The sequence below is a fragment of the Diaporthe amygdali genome (assembly GCF_026229845.1).
Source record: "Diaporthe amygdali strain CAA958 chromosome Unknown NODE_2_length_3802984_cov_64_841326, whole genome shotgun sequence".
NCBI classification, from domain to species: domain Eukaryota; kingdom Fungi; phylum Ascomycota; class Sordariomycetes; order Diaporthales; family Diaporthaceae; genus Diaporthe; species Diaporthe amygdali.
Window position 1 is genome coordinate 1,839,893 of NW_026517022.1, and position 15,828 is coordinate 1,855,720.

At 54.9% G+C, this 15,828-nt stretch overlaps 4 protein-coding genes across 4 annotated transcripts; 2 read left to right on the forward strand and 2 right to left on the reverse strand.

Annotated features, from left to right (window-relative positions):
• Window positions 1-9: 9 nt before the first annotated feature.
• J7T55_011896 (cytochrome c oxidase subunit) lies at window positions 10-857 on the forward strand (the record flags this gene model as incomplete). The annotated part of the gene is made up of 4 exons (XM_053136728.1): window positions 10-166; window positions 254-278; window positions 555-722; window positions 812-857. The coding sequence occupies 4 exons, from the start codon at window positions 10-12 to the stop codon at window positions 855-857; spliced, it is 396 nt and encodes a 131-aa protein (XP_052999701.1).
• A 546-nt stretch (window positions 858-1,403) lies between these two features.
• On the reverse strand, window positions 1,404-3,845 carry J7T55_011897 (naphase-promoting complex protein; the record flags this gene model as incomplete). Its single annotated transcript, XM_053136729.1, has 4 exons — window positions 1,404-2,277; window positions 2,347-2,907; window positions 2,961-3,054; window positions 3,110-3,845. The coding sequence occupies 4 exons, from the start codon at window positions 3,843-3,845 to the stop codon at window positions 1,404-1,406; spliced, it is 2,265 nt and encodes a 754-aa protein (XP_052999702.1).
• Window positions 3,846-6,242: 2,397 nt separating this feature from the next.
• On the forward strand, window positions 6,243-8,920 carry J7T55_011898 (pa domain-containing protein; the record flags this gene model as incomplete). Its single annotated transcript, XM_053136730.1, has 3 exons — window positions 6,243-8,162; window positions 8,346-8,512; window positions 8,575-8,920. 3 exons carry the CDS (start codon window positions 6,243-6,245, stop codon window positions 8,918-8,920), a joined length of 2,433 nt encoding a protein of 810 aa, XP_052999703.1.
• Window positions 8,921-11,506: 2,586 nt separating this feature from the next.
• Window positions 11,507-14,188, reverse strand: J7T55_011899 (uncharacterized protein; the record flags this gene model as incomplete). Its single annotated transcript, XM_053136731.1, has 4 exons — window positions 11,507-11,945; window positions 12,004-12,654; window positions 12,738-13,698; window positions 13,879-14,188. The coding sequence occupies 4 exons, from the start codon at window positions 14,186-14,188 to the stop codon at window positions 11,507-11,509; spliced, it is 2,361 nt and encodes a 786-aa protein (XP_052999704.1).
• Window positions 14,189-15,828: the final 1,640 nt, after the last annotated feature.

A 15,828-nucleotide genomic window follows, 5' to 3' on the forward strand; every position in this document is an offset into this window, starting at 1 on the left:
GCCGACACAATGTTCCCCCAGCGACAGATCATGCGCTCCGCGCCGCGCTTCCTGCGCTCCCCCGCCGTCCAGCGCCGCTTCATGAGCTCGCCCGCCCCCAAGGCCGGCGAGAACGCCTTCATCAAGGAGCGCCAGGCCGTCAAGGAGCACGCCGCCGGCACCACTGGTGAGTCTTTCCGAGGACCGGAGGAGATACAGGAGCGGCCAATTGGCCGTCTGTTGGGGAAGCTTGACTGACACAATAGCTATACAGAGCTCTGGAAGAAGATCTCCATCTAGTATGACATCACCCTGCTTCCCGATCATATCCCTCATCGCCGACCTGTGCTATCTGTGTTGCTGCGATGCGAAGCTGCTAAGTCTGTTGTGGAACCGGGTGGGAGATCAGGGGAGAGGAGAATCCAGGGCTGGCCAGCATTGGATGAACAGCGAGCACGACAAGCAGAAGCAGACGAGGGAATCCGGGCCAGCGGAAGTAGATAGAGGGACACACAGACTACTGCAACATCTTGCCGAGTCACGATGGACGAGTGCTAACCAACCTCGAACTATAGCGCCTGCATTCCCGGTCTGGCCCTCGCCGGCGCCAACGCCTACTGGCTGTGGTCGGAGCATTGGGAGCACTGGTCTCACATGCCCCCTCTGGAGGAGCGCACCGAGTACCCCTACCAGAACATCCGCACCAAGAACTTCCCATGGGGTGACGGCGACAAGACCCTCTTGTGAGTTTCTTTCCACACACTGCGGAAACCCCAGCCGTAGATGCAACCGTCTTCTGTCGAGCACGCAGGACGCTAATGCCCCCTCGCAGCTGGAACGACACAGTCAACTACCACAACAAGGACAAGACCACCTAAATTGTCGCTGGGCGCGTATCAGCATATGGAGGAACAGCATGCCAAAGCTGGCATGGCTAGATAGACCGTCGGACAATCGTCACAGACAAATCGAACTGTACATGTTTTCCTAGAGTCACAGCAATCGATCATACCATTTACAAATAATGGACACATGTGCCTGATTTCCACAGTGACTGTGCTATATATATCAACGGCCATTTGCTCACCGGAAGCTCGCGGTATTTCCCGCCCTCAATACATTCAATGACCTCCACACTAACTTCCGAGCCCTTGCCACCAAGCGAGGGCAGAAGGAAGGGTGGGTGAGCCTGTGGTGCCCTGATGCTACTGGCTGTCATTGCTGTGCTCTGGACAAAGCCAATCTAGCCCACCCTGAGACGAGGTCTCTGGCGGTGACAAACTCGGCGCCAGTCTGCGAAACCCAGCCTGCCGAATGGGTACGAATTGCCGAAGGCCACCAACCGTTTTGAGAACTGACTGAGTAAGAGACGGCGTAGATGGAGGATGTGCCTCCATGCACAACATCTCGATCCCTTGACACCCTCAGCCCTTCGACGTCAACTCGAGGTATTTGGCCGCCAAATCATTGGAAACCTTCACATCCCCCATTGCCCTCATTATCGTCGACATCTTGGCCGTCACCTCCAGCTTCTTCTGCAGATCCTCTATAGCCGCATAGAAATCGAATGCCCTCCTAAGTGCTCCCATGGCTTTGGTCAGATATTCCGTCCTTCTCTTCGAGGGACCAGAGCCAGAGCCAGGCGCCGGCCCCATCTTGCCTGCGGTGCCTACGTATGCATCCGCAAGGCTGGAGTACATGGTCGCAACCATGTAAGACCCCTCGCACTCGAGGCACCGTGGTATGACGACCAGGAGCAGCTTCTCTGCGGCCTCGAACTCGTCTAGCGAAATGAGCACGTCCGCGATGGTGCCGATGCATTGCCACAGCAGGTTCAGGAGTCGTGCTTTCCATGCAAGATTAGCAGCGCGCATGGCGACGGAGAAGCCACGCTGAGGGCTCCCGGCCTTTTGGAACAGCTGCGCTTTCATGAGCAGTAGACGTGTCCGAACACCGACGTCCTTGTCCTGGCTATGGCTGTCAGAGATGAGCTGCTCTACTTTGGTGAAGGCTGCCTGGAGGTCGCCATGCCGGGTGAGCAGCTCATAATGCAGCGAGTCGACAACAAAGACGAGATCAGATTCGAGGTCATCTGGCTTGGATTGCATGATCTGCGAGAGCAGGTATTCAGCCCCGTCTAGGTCGTTGCGATGGAGGTCCCTTCGCAGCTTGACAAGAGCGCGCAGCTTTTGCCAGTACTTCTTCGCTTTCCATGTCCGCAGAGAGTCCTCATTGATATTCTCAAGTAGTTGCATCCCTTCATTGTACTTTCCCTTGATCGACAGGATACTTGCCAGCCTGCATGTGATTTTCAGAGTATCATCCAGCATGGCGTTGGGAGCATGGCAACGTAGGAAAATCTCACACGTCATTTTGGACAGGAAGGCAACGCCGACCCTGTCCCAAATGGCGACGTTGAGCGACATATGGGAGCCAACCATGTTGACCAGGTTCCGTTCGACTAGGAGGTGCGAGCTGCGTGCTACATTTTCGAGTGCAGTGGCGACACTATCGCCACTCAATAGACCCTGTTTAGCCTCGCTCAGCAGAGCCGAGCTCCATGTCGACCACATTCCCGTTTCCTTGGCTTTGACGCGGAGGAAGGCGAGTGTTTCCCGACCGGTGGCACTCATGCTGCTTGCTTCTAGGTCTTCCACCAGGTGTGGATGCTGGAGGCCGAAGTTGTAGAAGAAATTAAGGGCAAAGTTGAGACAGTTCTGATCCCGTTTCTCTCGGGCAGTCGCAATTGTCTCCAGCATAGTGGAAACAGCATCCTTATAGCACCCAAAGTCTGCTTGGAGGACGGCGAGGTTCAGCAATGCATAATGATAATGCTCTCTATCACTGTTCTGCATGGTGTAGTCAAAATACCGATGAAGGTAATCGAACGATGTGGGATAGTCTCCTGACTTCCATGCCTCCAGAAATCTGTCTCTGGTCAAAATGGCTGCTCGCGACTTGATATGGTGGATGAAGCTTACCTGAGATAATGCCCTAGTTTGGGGTTTGTGCGACTTGCATCCAGGAGATCATAAAACTGCCGTTGGATTCGTACAGGGACTCGAAGGCCGTATCCTGATTACAGCCATGTCAGAAATATGCGGGAGAGTACATCAAAGCATGTACTTACTCTGCATCTGAGCCACTTGAAACTCGATCAAGCGATCCAAAAAGTGAGTACTGACAGGAACGTGAGAGGAGTTCAGATCTCCGTAGGCTATAGACTCGATAGATGCGGCGCCTAAGCCCCAATCCTGCTCACAGATGTCGAGAACTTTGTCAAATCGGACAGGGCTTGAGGAAGGGTTCCGTCTCATCCAAGCCGAGGCAGTTGATTGTCGGTATACGATCAGGTCCTTCCACAGATTCGAAGCATCAGAAAACTGCAGCCTGCTGAATTCCAACTGCGCTCTTCGGACGAAGAGTGCTAGAGGAGAGTTGGGTAACAGAGGCACCGTGCTCGTTTGGGCGCCCTGCTCAGGGTCGACCATTTGCTGGATGTCTTCTTTAGTTGCAAGCAGGGATGACCGGCTGTCAAAGAACTCATGTAGGGCGTCTAACGAATCGATGGCCCAAAGCTTGGAGAGAAAAAGATCCCAGAGTCGGCGGCCAGGTAGACCAACGGCAGCAGAGAAAGGGAGAAGCATAGACTCGAAGGTCTTGATGGACCTGGCAAGATCGATGTCATCTTGTGCCTTCTGCCAGAGCCCGTGGGGGCCTGGTATGTTTTTGTTTACGTCGGTGCCGGTGTGCGAGGCCAAAAAGGACAGGACGGGGATGATGCCGTCGCTGGGCACAGCTCCTTCTGTGTAGAGCTCGACAAGGACCAGAAGGCCAAGATCCGAGGGCATGAGAAATCGAGACATGGCGTGGACTTGAGCACCTATGTTTTGCTCAAGATGACGAGTCAAGAGATTGATGACAAAGTGTGAAAAGCCATGAGGTGGTCTTCATGACAGCTGTGACAAATTCTGGAAGGTTGGAATGCCTTACTCAAGGGCAACGTTGAGAGCTTGACAAGGGCCAGTGTGTTGATGCTTTCTGTAGTGGAAGTCGCGATGTAGACGCGTAAACGGAAAGTGTGCTCCTACCGCAACTACCGTACGTGGTACGCATGAACAAGTACCTGAACTACCGAGCCCAGCCTTAGAGCGGGTGGCCCTGCGCAGTACCACTTGGACTCCCTGGGCCAAAAAGCAACTGTGCTTGGCCAACCACACATTTGTGTGGACATTGAAATATGAATTTGTTTCCCACCAGGCTGGTCGAAAATCATGCTTGACCCGATCTGGGTAACCTGGAAGTTTGTTCCGAGTCTCGAGTATAAACAAGTCTCTTGTTGAAGGTTTCATCGGGTGATCAGCCAGGGGCTCGTTCATGGGAGCTCCCGCGGCGCTGAGGCCTGTAGAGGGGGGTTCCGATGCATAACCCCCGGATCGAGCAGTGATGGCTGTGACAGGTGAGACGCCGTGGAGCTAAAACGCCGGGTGCCCCACCACCGGGAGTCTGTACTGTTTAGTCAGTCGAGCAATGCTGGCTGTTTGTCGTACTGCAGCAGTATCTACTATGTAGACGCCAGTACATGTAGAAGAGGTAGTCGAGATAGAGGTGCAGGTGCAGGTGCAGATGCAGGTGCAGGTCCAGGCCGAAGGTGTGTGACCAATTTGGGTTCGCCTCCCTTCTCTTCTCTTCTGCTCAATTCTGTACACTTCAGCGTCCAGCTTGTGGCCGTCGTTGACTCGTCTGTCGGCCTGCGCTTGGGAGAGCTAGGGAGGTTGCCACAGCCAGTCCCCTGACTCCGAGAGGGCTCCGTGAGTGGCCGGGCCGTGTGGATGAATGGTGGGATGCTTGGTGGGCTGCTTGCTCGAGCTGTCGAGGCGGCCGGAAACGTCATTTGGGAGGGACATTGTGCTTGAGTGCCGTTCTCGCCGTCATCGAATGCAGCTAGTAGTCAAAAAGTCGCGAGACCGGTGCAACTAAAATACATACTCCATATCAAAGGAATCATGTCTCTCCCACAAACAGCCAGCCTTGAGCCAGCCTTGGGGGCTCAAAGTACATACATAGTACAGTCTGACCACTGGGGGCCTTCCCTTGTGCCAGTCAGCTTCCGCACTTGGATCTGCGAGGCGATGGAAGATCACTATTCTCATAGTTGGGATCCCAGAGGAAGAGGAAGAGGAATGCGCTATTCGCGGGCTGTACCGTAGCTGTGTAGGTATGAGGCGCCAAGGCTCACGGGTTCTGGGTCCACGTCCTGTTCTGTCCCATGATCCTGGACATCTCGTGCCCCCCGTCCCCCCATGTGAAGGCCGCTTGAATGTAACCCAAGAGCAGGAGTTGAATCAGTGGTGAGGAAGTCATCTAAAACACCCACACTCCACCCACCCAAACGCCCGGCTTATCAGCCACAGCTCGTGCACTGTCAGGACCCAAAGAGTCAGGCACCGCCGTGGAAATGCAAGCATTCCAGGGCATACCTAGAAGTGCCGAACCGCAGAGACGCTCAGGCCGCTATGAGAACGCCCTGGGTCTGGACTAGCCGCCTGCGGCATCAGGACTGTACAGGAGGAGGTGCACAGCACAGGTGCACAGGTGCAAGGCCCCCTGGTCGTGCTTCACTTCACCTTGGTGCCATCCCGTGGTGGGCACCGGGCACCTGCCACAGCTGAGCTGGGGTACCTGGGTACCTCGTACCTCGCAGAGCACCGGCGGGCCAGCCCCTCCCTCTAGTCGTCTAGTTCAGCTGGTTACATGCAGTCACTCAGTCAGTCGACAGGACGGCTGGACGGCTGGACGGCTGGACGGACGGTGACCTAACATCTTCTCCCCCCAAACAGGCGTCGCTTGGCACCTGCCCTGTCGTCCGATTACATCGACTCGCCGGATCTACAACCCTTTAAGCCTCCTTTGTTCTCCCTCTCTCCTCACCTGCGAAAAAACCTAGACTTCGACGATCTCTACATTGTGTATAATTCCTCCTAGGCCTGCCTCTTTGCGGCCGTCGTGTTCATAGACCTTTGCGAATGATTTACGCGTGTGTCGAGTCGCAAGAAACAGACCCCTCCGCGGCTGTTTTGTCTGCCAGCTCGAGGCCGGCCCTGGTCGGCGCTTCATAGCCAAGCAGCAGCCCAGCCCATCACTCCATCACACGACAACACAATCGCTCTGTTGACTCTTTCCCCTCCCCTCCCTCCTCCCTCCTCTCCCGATCTCCACGGACAACGACTCAGTGCCGTTCGTTGCTTTGTTGTTCCTTCGAGATGCGGCCCCCGAGAATAGCCATTCTCGTCCTCTTCCTCGCCGCCTCCCTCTTCCTCTTCTGCCGCTCCGTCATCTCTCTACGCGATGCCAATCAGTCTGCCGCCGCACCCCTGAGCCCCCACAGGACCGCAACGCCATTCCGGTCCTTCCTCTCTTTTACCGCGCCTTTCACGCTCTTCCCGCCAAATGCCGCCATCTCCCTCACCGACGATAACAGCACCTTCTTCCCTGCACGACCCGCCGCCTTCGGCCCCCCGCTCCCCGCCAAGGGCTTGAGCGGCCAGCTATGGATTGGGAGCGGTTTCGCTGACGAGAACCTCCCCGACGGCGAAGGGGAAGGCGAATTGGGATGTAGTGACTTGCCAGGCTATGGAGACGGGACAGCCATCATAGGCCTGAAGAGCACAACCCTCGGCATGAGTGGGAAGGCCAAAGTTGGAGGTGCTGCCGGAAAGGACGAGAAATCCAAGAGGTCGAACCTGCCCAAGGGTCCTGCTGTTGACCCGGCAGCAGCCATCGATATAAAAGAAAAGGATAAGACCGGCCCTGTCGACGATGGTACCGACGACTACCTACACCAGTCGCTTGCATCCAAAGCTCCCGGCTACGAGATGACCACGGTGACGTCAAGCCATGCAGACATACAGTCAATTCAAGAGACGGCAGAGATCACGGGCAAGGTGGTTCTGCTAAGCCGCGGAGGATGTGGTTTCTTGGAAAAGGTCAAGTGGGCCCAGCGGCGAGGCGCTGTCGGCGTCATTGTCGGTGACAACCAGAAAGGCAGCCCGCTCATCCAAATGTTTGCACGAGGCGACACCTCCAACGTCTCCATCCCCGCCATCTTCACCTCTCGAACGACAGCCCACCTTCTTTCGTCTCTCATGCAGCCTGGGAGCTTCATCGAGGACATCTTTGATGAGAACGGCAACCCGACGCTCAAGGTGCAGCAGTCGGACAGGTTGCGGAAGAACAAGGCTAAGACCCAGACTACCACTGCTCAAGAAGCAGCAAAGCCCGTGGTTGACTCCAAGACTGCAAAATCCAGGGTGACGAGGAAAGAGTCGGCGGTTGCTACAGACGATTCTCTCCCCAAACCACCGCAGTCGAGGAGCTGGATGGCACGCTGGTTCGGCGATGACAGCGCGGCCAAGGCGGCAGCCGAGCATAGTCGGCCACCGAGTAGCGGTCAACACGACTGGGTCCTCGTCGATGACTGGAATGATGAGAAGGACAAGGTGATTCGCAGCAGCCTGGAGAAGGCTTCGAAGAAGGACAGAGCTGCTACCCCTTCGGCCCAGAAGAGCTCAGGAGATGGTTTCCAGATCGGCGTGCAAGACTGGCGTGATCCTGACTTGGTGGATGTTACTGGAACAGGGGCAGACAAAAATACTGCAAGAGGCAAGGATGGGAACATCAATGGCAAAGATGTGAGCGGAGACTCGCAAGCGTCAAGGGGCTCCGGAAAGGCGTCAGGCAAAAAGTCTGCGACGCCCAAGGACGCGAACGGACCAAAGGGAGGCAGTATCACACCTGGAAGTGGCCAGTATCCTCCCACATCCTCGTCCAAAGACAAGCAAACTCAATCATCCAGGTCGGGGAAACACCAAGGCAGCTCATCAGGTCTGATGTCAAAGCTCTTCGGCGACGATGACGGAGCGGACTTCTCTCCATCAAATCCTGTACCGAAGCCGATTAACACCCCTCTGACCAAAGAGCCCCAGCCCAAGGAAACTATCCATGAGGGCCTGTGGGTAACCATCACGCCCACCGGCAGCACCGCGCCTTTCTTCGACACCCTTCTAGTCTTGGTCGTCAGCCCACTGATCACGTTGACGGTTGTTTACGCGCTCCTCATCCTACGGGCTAAGATACGGCGGCGGAGGTGGCGTGCCCCCAAGTCTGTGGTTGAGCGCCTGCCTGTTCGTACATATCACACCGTCGCGTCGGCCAGTCCTAGTCAAACGCCACGGCTTCCATCACCCACAAGCTCATCGCCAAGAACGCCGTTGCTGCAGAGCTCATCACGCCCTAGACCGCGCTCACGGACTACTACTGGTGTTCCGGAAGCTGACGATCTGCTGCGTGCTGACTCCCCGTTACAGTCATCACGTTCACCGTCACGGGCGTCACCGCCCCATGAGAAGGAGAGCCAATGGAAGAAGTACATGGGTCGACAAGTTGAATGCGTAGTCTGCTTGGAAGAATATGTCGATGGCGTGAGTCGTGTCATGAGCTTGCCTTGCGGCCATGAGTTCCACGCCGAGTGCATGTAAGTCCAATGCGAAGCTCAAATATGTCATGGGAAAATCCCGCTAATCAAACAATCTTCAGTACTCCGTGGTTGACAACCCGACGGCGCACGTGCCCCATCTGCAAGGGCGACGTTGTCCGATCTCTTGCACGCGGCTCGCCATCCAGCCCCAGATACGAAGCTTACCATGACGACAGCGACGAAGAGGATGAAGCTGAACCAGAAGCCTCGGGCTCAGGACGGAGGTCACCGGCTGCCCAGGATGCGGATGTTGAGGAGGGCATCCTATCACCTACACCGCGCCGCACGTCCCGTAGGACTGGAAGAGCAGATGGCTGGCTTAGCTTGCTATCGAGCAGCTTCGGCACAAATGCGTCGGCATCATCGTCGCGGTCGAGGATTCCAGACGAGGACCGTGACCGATGATGAGCCTAATGACATTGAGCCACGACGATTCAGGGGAAAATCGTCGTTGCTGACACGTTGACTCTCAAAACAACTCGACACGTGCGCTGGATGGAGAAGAAAGTTCCATCTCAAACGGTCCATCGCGACCAATCTTTGATTTCCGCTCTGAGCGCATGCATAATCATTTCAATCTGGGACGGGCGGCCTGTTCTAACTCGATACCCACACACTCGCTAAGATACCACTCGCATCAGTCTGACTTTTCTCCCTTACCCTTTCTGCTTCCTTACTCTCGCCTCCTCTCTGTCTCTACATCATCGTGTCATTCGGCGTTGCGTTGCTTTTTGTTTTAATTATCTTCACTTGTTTTCCGGTCACGGCGTAGGAGGAAATGGACATGGCACTGGAGGAGCATAAGGACAAGGTCAGGCACGCACGTACTCCGTGCCACCCGACACAGGGCAAGAGGGAGTTATCATCAACATTAGGGGGGTATGTTTGTCGCTTAGATGTCAGTGGGGCTTAGACGCAGCACAGCGAGATGGAGTGCTTCATTCCGCATTCAGATTTTGTGAAAGAGCGAAGTAGGGAGCAGAGGTACCATGAGGGCGGGATAGGCAAATGTCGAGAGAATGGGGCCGAGGTTATAATCCCTTGTAGTTGCCATGCGCCTTATCCTGTAGGCCTGGGCGGAGTTGGACTTGACTGGACTGGATTGGAAATTATAAACTGTTTCAGAAACTCCTAAAAGGTTGCTGTTTATCCCACATGACCGACCATTTTGCCTCTTTTGCTCAGACCACGACTGGCTTCTTTCTGCCAAGTGCGCCTAGATATCGTTGGCAGAGACTGTGACCTGCTTCATGCCATTTCTTATTATTCTCGCTGGACGACTTCTGTGCTGCTGCCGGATTACCACAGCATCGACGCTCTCACTAATACATGATGAACCCCCAAGACAGAGCATGTCGATACCCTCAACAAGACGATTCGTTGTCGTCGTCTTGCCTTGATTCGTTGGTGAGTTGGGAGGAGGTGGTGGAGCGGGCTTGGGAGAGGGTGGCCGAGAGTTGGAGTCGGCGTTGGGCATATTCCTGCGTGTTTTGGGCCTTTCCCTGTCCTGTGTCCCTTTCCGAGCCAGCTCAAGCTTTGCTTGATGTTGGATGAGAGAGCAAACCCCGGATTTGCTGGGCTGATGGGCTTGGAAGGGTGGAGGGAAGGTTCTCTGGCGTGTGTAAGTTTTAAACGATCGATCCGTGCCCACTTCTCATGGAATATCGTGTATGTCTCTGGCGTGTTGTTTTCAGTTTCGTTCACGATGGGAACCTGACAGATAAGAGAGGGTTGGTGTTCCCCTCGTACGGTGACAGAAGCAAGTCTAAGCCCGGACGGCCGGCGAAGTATTGATCCATGGGAGGCAAGGGATGACCGTCAATAGTTGGTTCACGATCCAGCCGGCTCGTTTGCGTGCGGCGGGCTCACACACGACGGCGGGGCTCTTGACTTGGGAGAGAAGGAAGCACCCGGCGGATGTGCTCGAATGCAGAATGGCCGTCGCCGCTACGAATGGGGGTGATGGACCGCTTGGTCTGTTTGAGGATGGGCGCAGAGGCTTGGCAATACCGACTGCGTACGTGATGGATGGCTCCCGTCCTAGTCAATGGGGCGGATGTGATGGCGGGTCTGGAATGGTTCCGCTGCTTCAATGATATGCCCCGGACTGGAGACAGTACCATCATTGAAAGATAGGACATCTAGAGCACGAGGTCCTCGACAGAGCTGGGCAGCTTGGTCCACGTTCTATCCCGAATGATCGAACTCTAATCATGGCGAAGACTGTAGTGATGAATACACATCTGAAGAATCAAAGACGAGCGAGGGACAGTCTTTGGTGTCCTGCGCTATGTTACAACATATCAGCGCTGGACCTACCTCCTCTACCAACATCGATAGTGGATACCCTGGACTCCACGTTTTCAGCAAAATCACAGCATGCATATTGAGACGACTGCCGCATCTGCTAGAGCAATAGGTAGCTGTGACGTACGACCAAGGCGTACTACTACATGTGGGTTTAGGTATCATACACGGCCATGACAAAGAACATCGCCTCACAGCCGGCGTGCGCTGAAGCCTTGGTCTCAAAACTGCAAACACGCCAATGACACACTCAGTGCTCTCCAGCATTGCTTGCGCAGCTTGACACGTCGCTTTTCCATCTTCACGCTCGAAGCCAGACCACCACATGTAAAGATATCGAAGAAACATAAGGCGGGTATGGGGTAAACATGGGAACTTTTCTTGATCTGTGGAGCTCAATTTTAGTAGCGACCTGTACTAGACGACTTCTGTGTCGTAGAAAGACCATTCCTCGGGTCCGCGGGCTGGATCTTTGCTTTTCAGTCCGGGTTTGTTGCCACCATCTTTGAAAGCGTCTTATAGGGTGGAATGACCGCTGATAACGACATCCTGTACACCATTCTGCAGCTTGCTGAAAGCTGTCAAAGCGGCCTCAACACGTCGCTACTCGCTGGTCTGGTACCAGCTATTATTGACGTAATCGTTTCCATGGAGGCGAGGATCGAATGCAGCTTGGAAGACATTCTAGGCATTCACCGCGTTGCTTGGACCTGCCTCAGAGAGAGCATCGTCAATGATGGCACCATTGGGGACGGAAAGCGGGTTCTGAGACCCGAAATCGCCAAGAGACTCGCTGGGAGCGGTACCAGGAATTCCCATCGGAGCTGTGGGCGCCCCTCCTCCTATGGGGGCCTCGGGCTGCATTTGAGCCTCTTGAAGAGCCCGGAGATTAGCGTCATCAACAGCATCGGCGGCGAGACTTTGGTAGTCTTGGGGCGCGGCCGCCCCAGGAGCATTTTGCGTCTGAGCTGTTGGGTCATAAAGCGTATTGCGCGGTGGGCCCTGGTCGGGATCATTGTCTTCTTCCTTGCGCTCGGGGTTCCTCCCTGCGGCAATGACCATGTCCTTCTCCTTCCTTCCTAATACAACAAGATCAAACCCGGGCGGAAGATGCGAGTCGGTCCTGTATGATCCGAATTAGTCACGTATACTGACGGCTCAGGTGGATCATAGCAACTCACTTCAAAATGTCGACCTTGACGAGGCGCGCCTTGTCACGAAGGCCTTGCTGGTCACGTTCTGGAACATTGAACGGGATGTGATCTTCCTTGATAGCCCTCTCGATGGTGCTCCACTTTGCCTTGTACACATTCACGGCTCGGACAAGTTGCTGAGTATCGTGCGCTGTCCAGGGCCTCCTCTGCTTCGGCTGTGCTGGTTTTCGATTGGCTTTGGAGATAAGTTGTGAGGCCCGGGACATAGCTACGACGTCAATGAGCCCTGGAATAGGGCCGGGCACTTCAGAAGATAGAGGGATCGCCCCGCCTGCGTTTTGGCGAGGAGGAGGAGGAGGGGGCATAGCAGATGCGTCAGCCGCGCGAGCTCGCTTGCTCGAGGGATCGTCTTCGGCGCCGCTCTTGCGACCTCGCTTACGGCCTCGTCTTGTGGCGTCGGCGGCAGCGGCTGCATACAGAGATCCATCGTTGCCTCTGATTGCAGCTTGACTAAGGTCGCGGGCCCTTTGTGCAGCAAGATAGTCAGTACCAGCCAAACTGAAATTGGCGCTGGAGGGCGCCGGAGAAGCATTATTCTCTGCTAGATCAAGCGGTTGCTCTCCGCTGGAGGCATTCCTCATGTGCTGACGCATGCGTTCAATGCCGGCAAAGTGGAATCTCAAGGCAAGAGTCAGTCTCGCTGGAAACCAACCCAAGGATGTGTGGAATAGGGGTAAAAAATTGAAAAAAACTTTACTCACTTTCCTATGTGCGCAGCTCTAATGTCCTGCTGCAATTGTTCTTCGACAGAGTATGACCCGTCACCGTTCAGGGTTGCAGGCTGGGTGGGTGCTTGGATCTTGGCCTCGAATGACCTGACCCAGTCCTTCAGATCTTCCAAGAAGGTATGGAAGGGGTACTCTTGCTCCAATTTACTGATTATGGCATTGGAGTCCAATTCCACGAGCATGGCGCGGAAGCCAGCGATTGCATCGCGGTACTTTTGGGCGTTGGCATCGTTGATGTCAAACCCAGGGAAGGCTCTCAAGGGCGCCGCCTCAATGTAGTCACTGATTAGCTCGTCCTCCATGCCGTCAACATCTATATCAAGAAATACGCGGGCAAACAGGCGGATAGGAACGGCCTTTTGCACGCCACGAAGTGTCTCGATGTACCGTTGAGTGCGGATGTGGAAGGCCTGTTTCAATGTGTCGTCGTCGAGCATCGGGTCCTCCAAGCTTTGTTTACCCCCAGGAATGAACGAGTCTGGAAAATTCTCATCGATTCTCTGAAGCAGCGGCAGCCGATTGAGCACATTGATCGGGTTGGCTTCGAGGTCTTGGACGTCGGTCAGTAGGTTTGCAAGGTTAGCAATTGCAACAGCCTTGGTCATCCTTGGCCAGAAGGGGGACTCGACAGCCTTGGTCTTATCTGCGACGACATCAATGTCGATGAAAACGTCGGCGTTAAGGTTGTAGATTTTGTAATAATAACCGAAGATGTCTTTGTGGATCTGCAGCTCATCGTTCCAGGTGCCATCCCTCTCGTCACCCTCGAGTGCGAGGTGGGACAGGACGTCCTTGGAGACGGAGAACAGCCTGTCGACAAACTTGTTCATCAAGTTGGCGGTGGCATCCCGGCCCCTGGGCGTAAGAAGAGGAGTTGCTGCACCAGGGTAGTCATATGTGACGGCCGGGTTCACCTGCTGGGGTGTCAAGGGTTCTAGTCATGGTTAGCAAATGAGCACGATGAAATTTACACAGGAGCTCAAGTGTTCACCTCTTGCATCAGTCTGGGTTACTGGGAAGGATGCGGGTGTGGCAGAACTGTCTGGAGACTGTATGCTGGCTGGCATGGTCGCGCGTGAGCCACGGCGCGTGTATCGGCGAGCATATTGCTCACCTCGGGCTCTGGCCATGCCGCGACCACCCCTGGAGCTTGGAGGAGGAGGCATGGGGGAATCTGGAGCAGCGTCGTCGTCGACGTCATCATTATCACCAGGAGAGGCATTCAGAGAGGCATCTGTATCATGGGAGGCATCATCAGCAGCGGCAGCAGCAGCTGTGATGACGGGCTCGGGCTCGGACGCAGACTCCTCGGCGGCGGGCTGGCCGGCGGCTTGTTGTGCTGCCTCCATCTGAGCAGCAATACGCGTGCTCTGTCTGCCGGGGCCGGCGGGAGCAGCGCGCCCTCCTCTTAACCGTGGAGGCATCTTGCCAACTGGCCTCCAAAACACCGTGAAACCTGGCGACGGGAGAGGAATATCTCTAGCGAGAAATACTCGCGATGGTGGTTTATGGCCGGGAGAGGGTTAAGGATAGGGGTTTGGTTCGTCAGGGTTTGAAGAGAGAGAGAGTGAGGTGGGGGGAAAAGAGTGAGAGAGAGAGAAAAAGAGGGGGGGAAAGGTGAGGGTACAACCCTTCGAAAAACGGGAGCTGTCCTATATCCCTGTGAACCACCCAGTTGGGGGTACCTGAGGCCGCAGCTTCCAGGCAGCCCTGGAACTGGCACTGGGCGCTGGTGCTGGGGACTCGGGGTGCAGGTGCCCACCTGCAGAGCAGCAGAAGGAGCAGGGATATGGGCTGGAGCAGCTCTTAGCGGCCGCTGCCGATTTGACCCAGGTCACAGCAAGGTTCCAACGTGCCCAAAGGTTGACCGGCTACAAACCTAATCTCCAACCCAACGCGACTGAGGAGGGCAAACCCTACCAAGCAGGTGGTTGCGTCTTTGGTTGATTGACCAAAATCATAAATTGTGACACTCGTATTCACCGTCCCTGCCCGCTGTTTGGTCACAGGAATGGTACGTAGATAACTGCGCTGTATAGGAAGGTGATATCTAAGCGCGTCTGATCATGTACCTGTCCATACGAGTACTCTGAAAAGTGAATAAATACATGCTGTCCCGCAGTTGACGATACCACATAAGGTCATATTGTAGAATATTGTTACACACAGGATTTCATCAGAAATATCTATCCTGTAGACAAGTGAATCGTCTAGTCTGCACAGGTCAAGTTATGTCCAAATGTATGGGATCCCTGTGAACCGTAGACCAGACAGAACATACTTCGGCCTTAGGGCATAGCTTGCAGGTGTTCCTTTGGATTCAGTTTGTTTTTTTAAAGATGATAAGCTAATCTGTAGGTACCAGCCCCAGTGCCGCCCTGTCCTATTGTTAAAAAATAACCTTTGGTGATGGATCGCGTGTTAGTATTCGGCCCCTTTTCGCATGCAGGCCTGGCACGGCTCTGGGCAGCTGGGCAGCTGGGCAGGTCATGTTCCCGAATGCAGATCTGTACGATTACGTAGATCCCTGGCCGAGTCTGGTCGGCTGTGCAAGCGTGGCTTCAATAATAATATTGCTGTACTGCACCATGCCACCATGCTGTACTAAATCTGGACCCGGGAAGCCGATAGTGTCCCTGCATGGGCATCATACAGGCCACTAACAACCCTGGACTGCAACTTTGCTGCTCGAGACCAAAACCAAGCAGGCGACGTCTCCCCTGACCCAGGAAAGCGAGCATCATTGCCTTTCCCAAAAGTCATTACTGCCGGTCTCTTGTCGTTCTACTTGTCCTGTCTTTACCTTTGAGATTCTCCTCGTTTTCTTGCTCCCAAGGCTCATTGACAGTCGATTCAAAGCGGTCTGATTGGGTGGCCCGTCTTCCAAATCTCACCCTCAAGAGGCCAAAGTGTAGGCGCATTGCACGCCGTGTCAGAGATTCATCCCGCTTCAACACATTCATCCCTCGACAGCAGCATTCTTCCTCTTCGACACCGAGACCGAAACCCAACCCAAACCTCCTCACTCTTTTTGCTCCTCGTCTGTCAGGCTCACCGCGGTCAA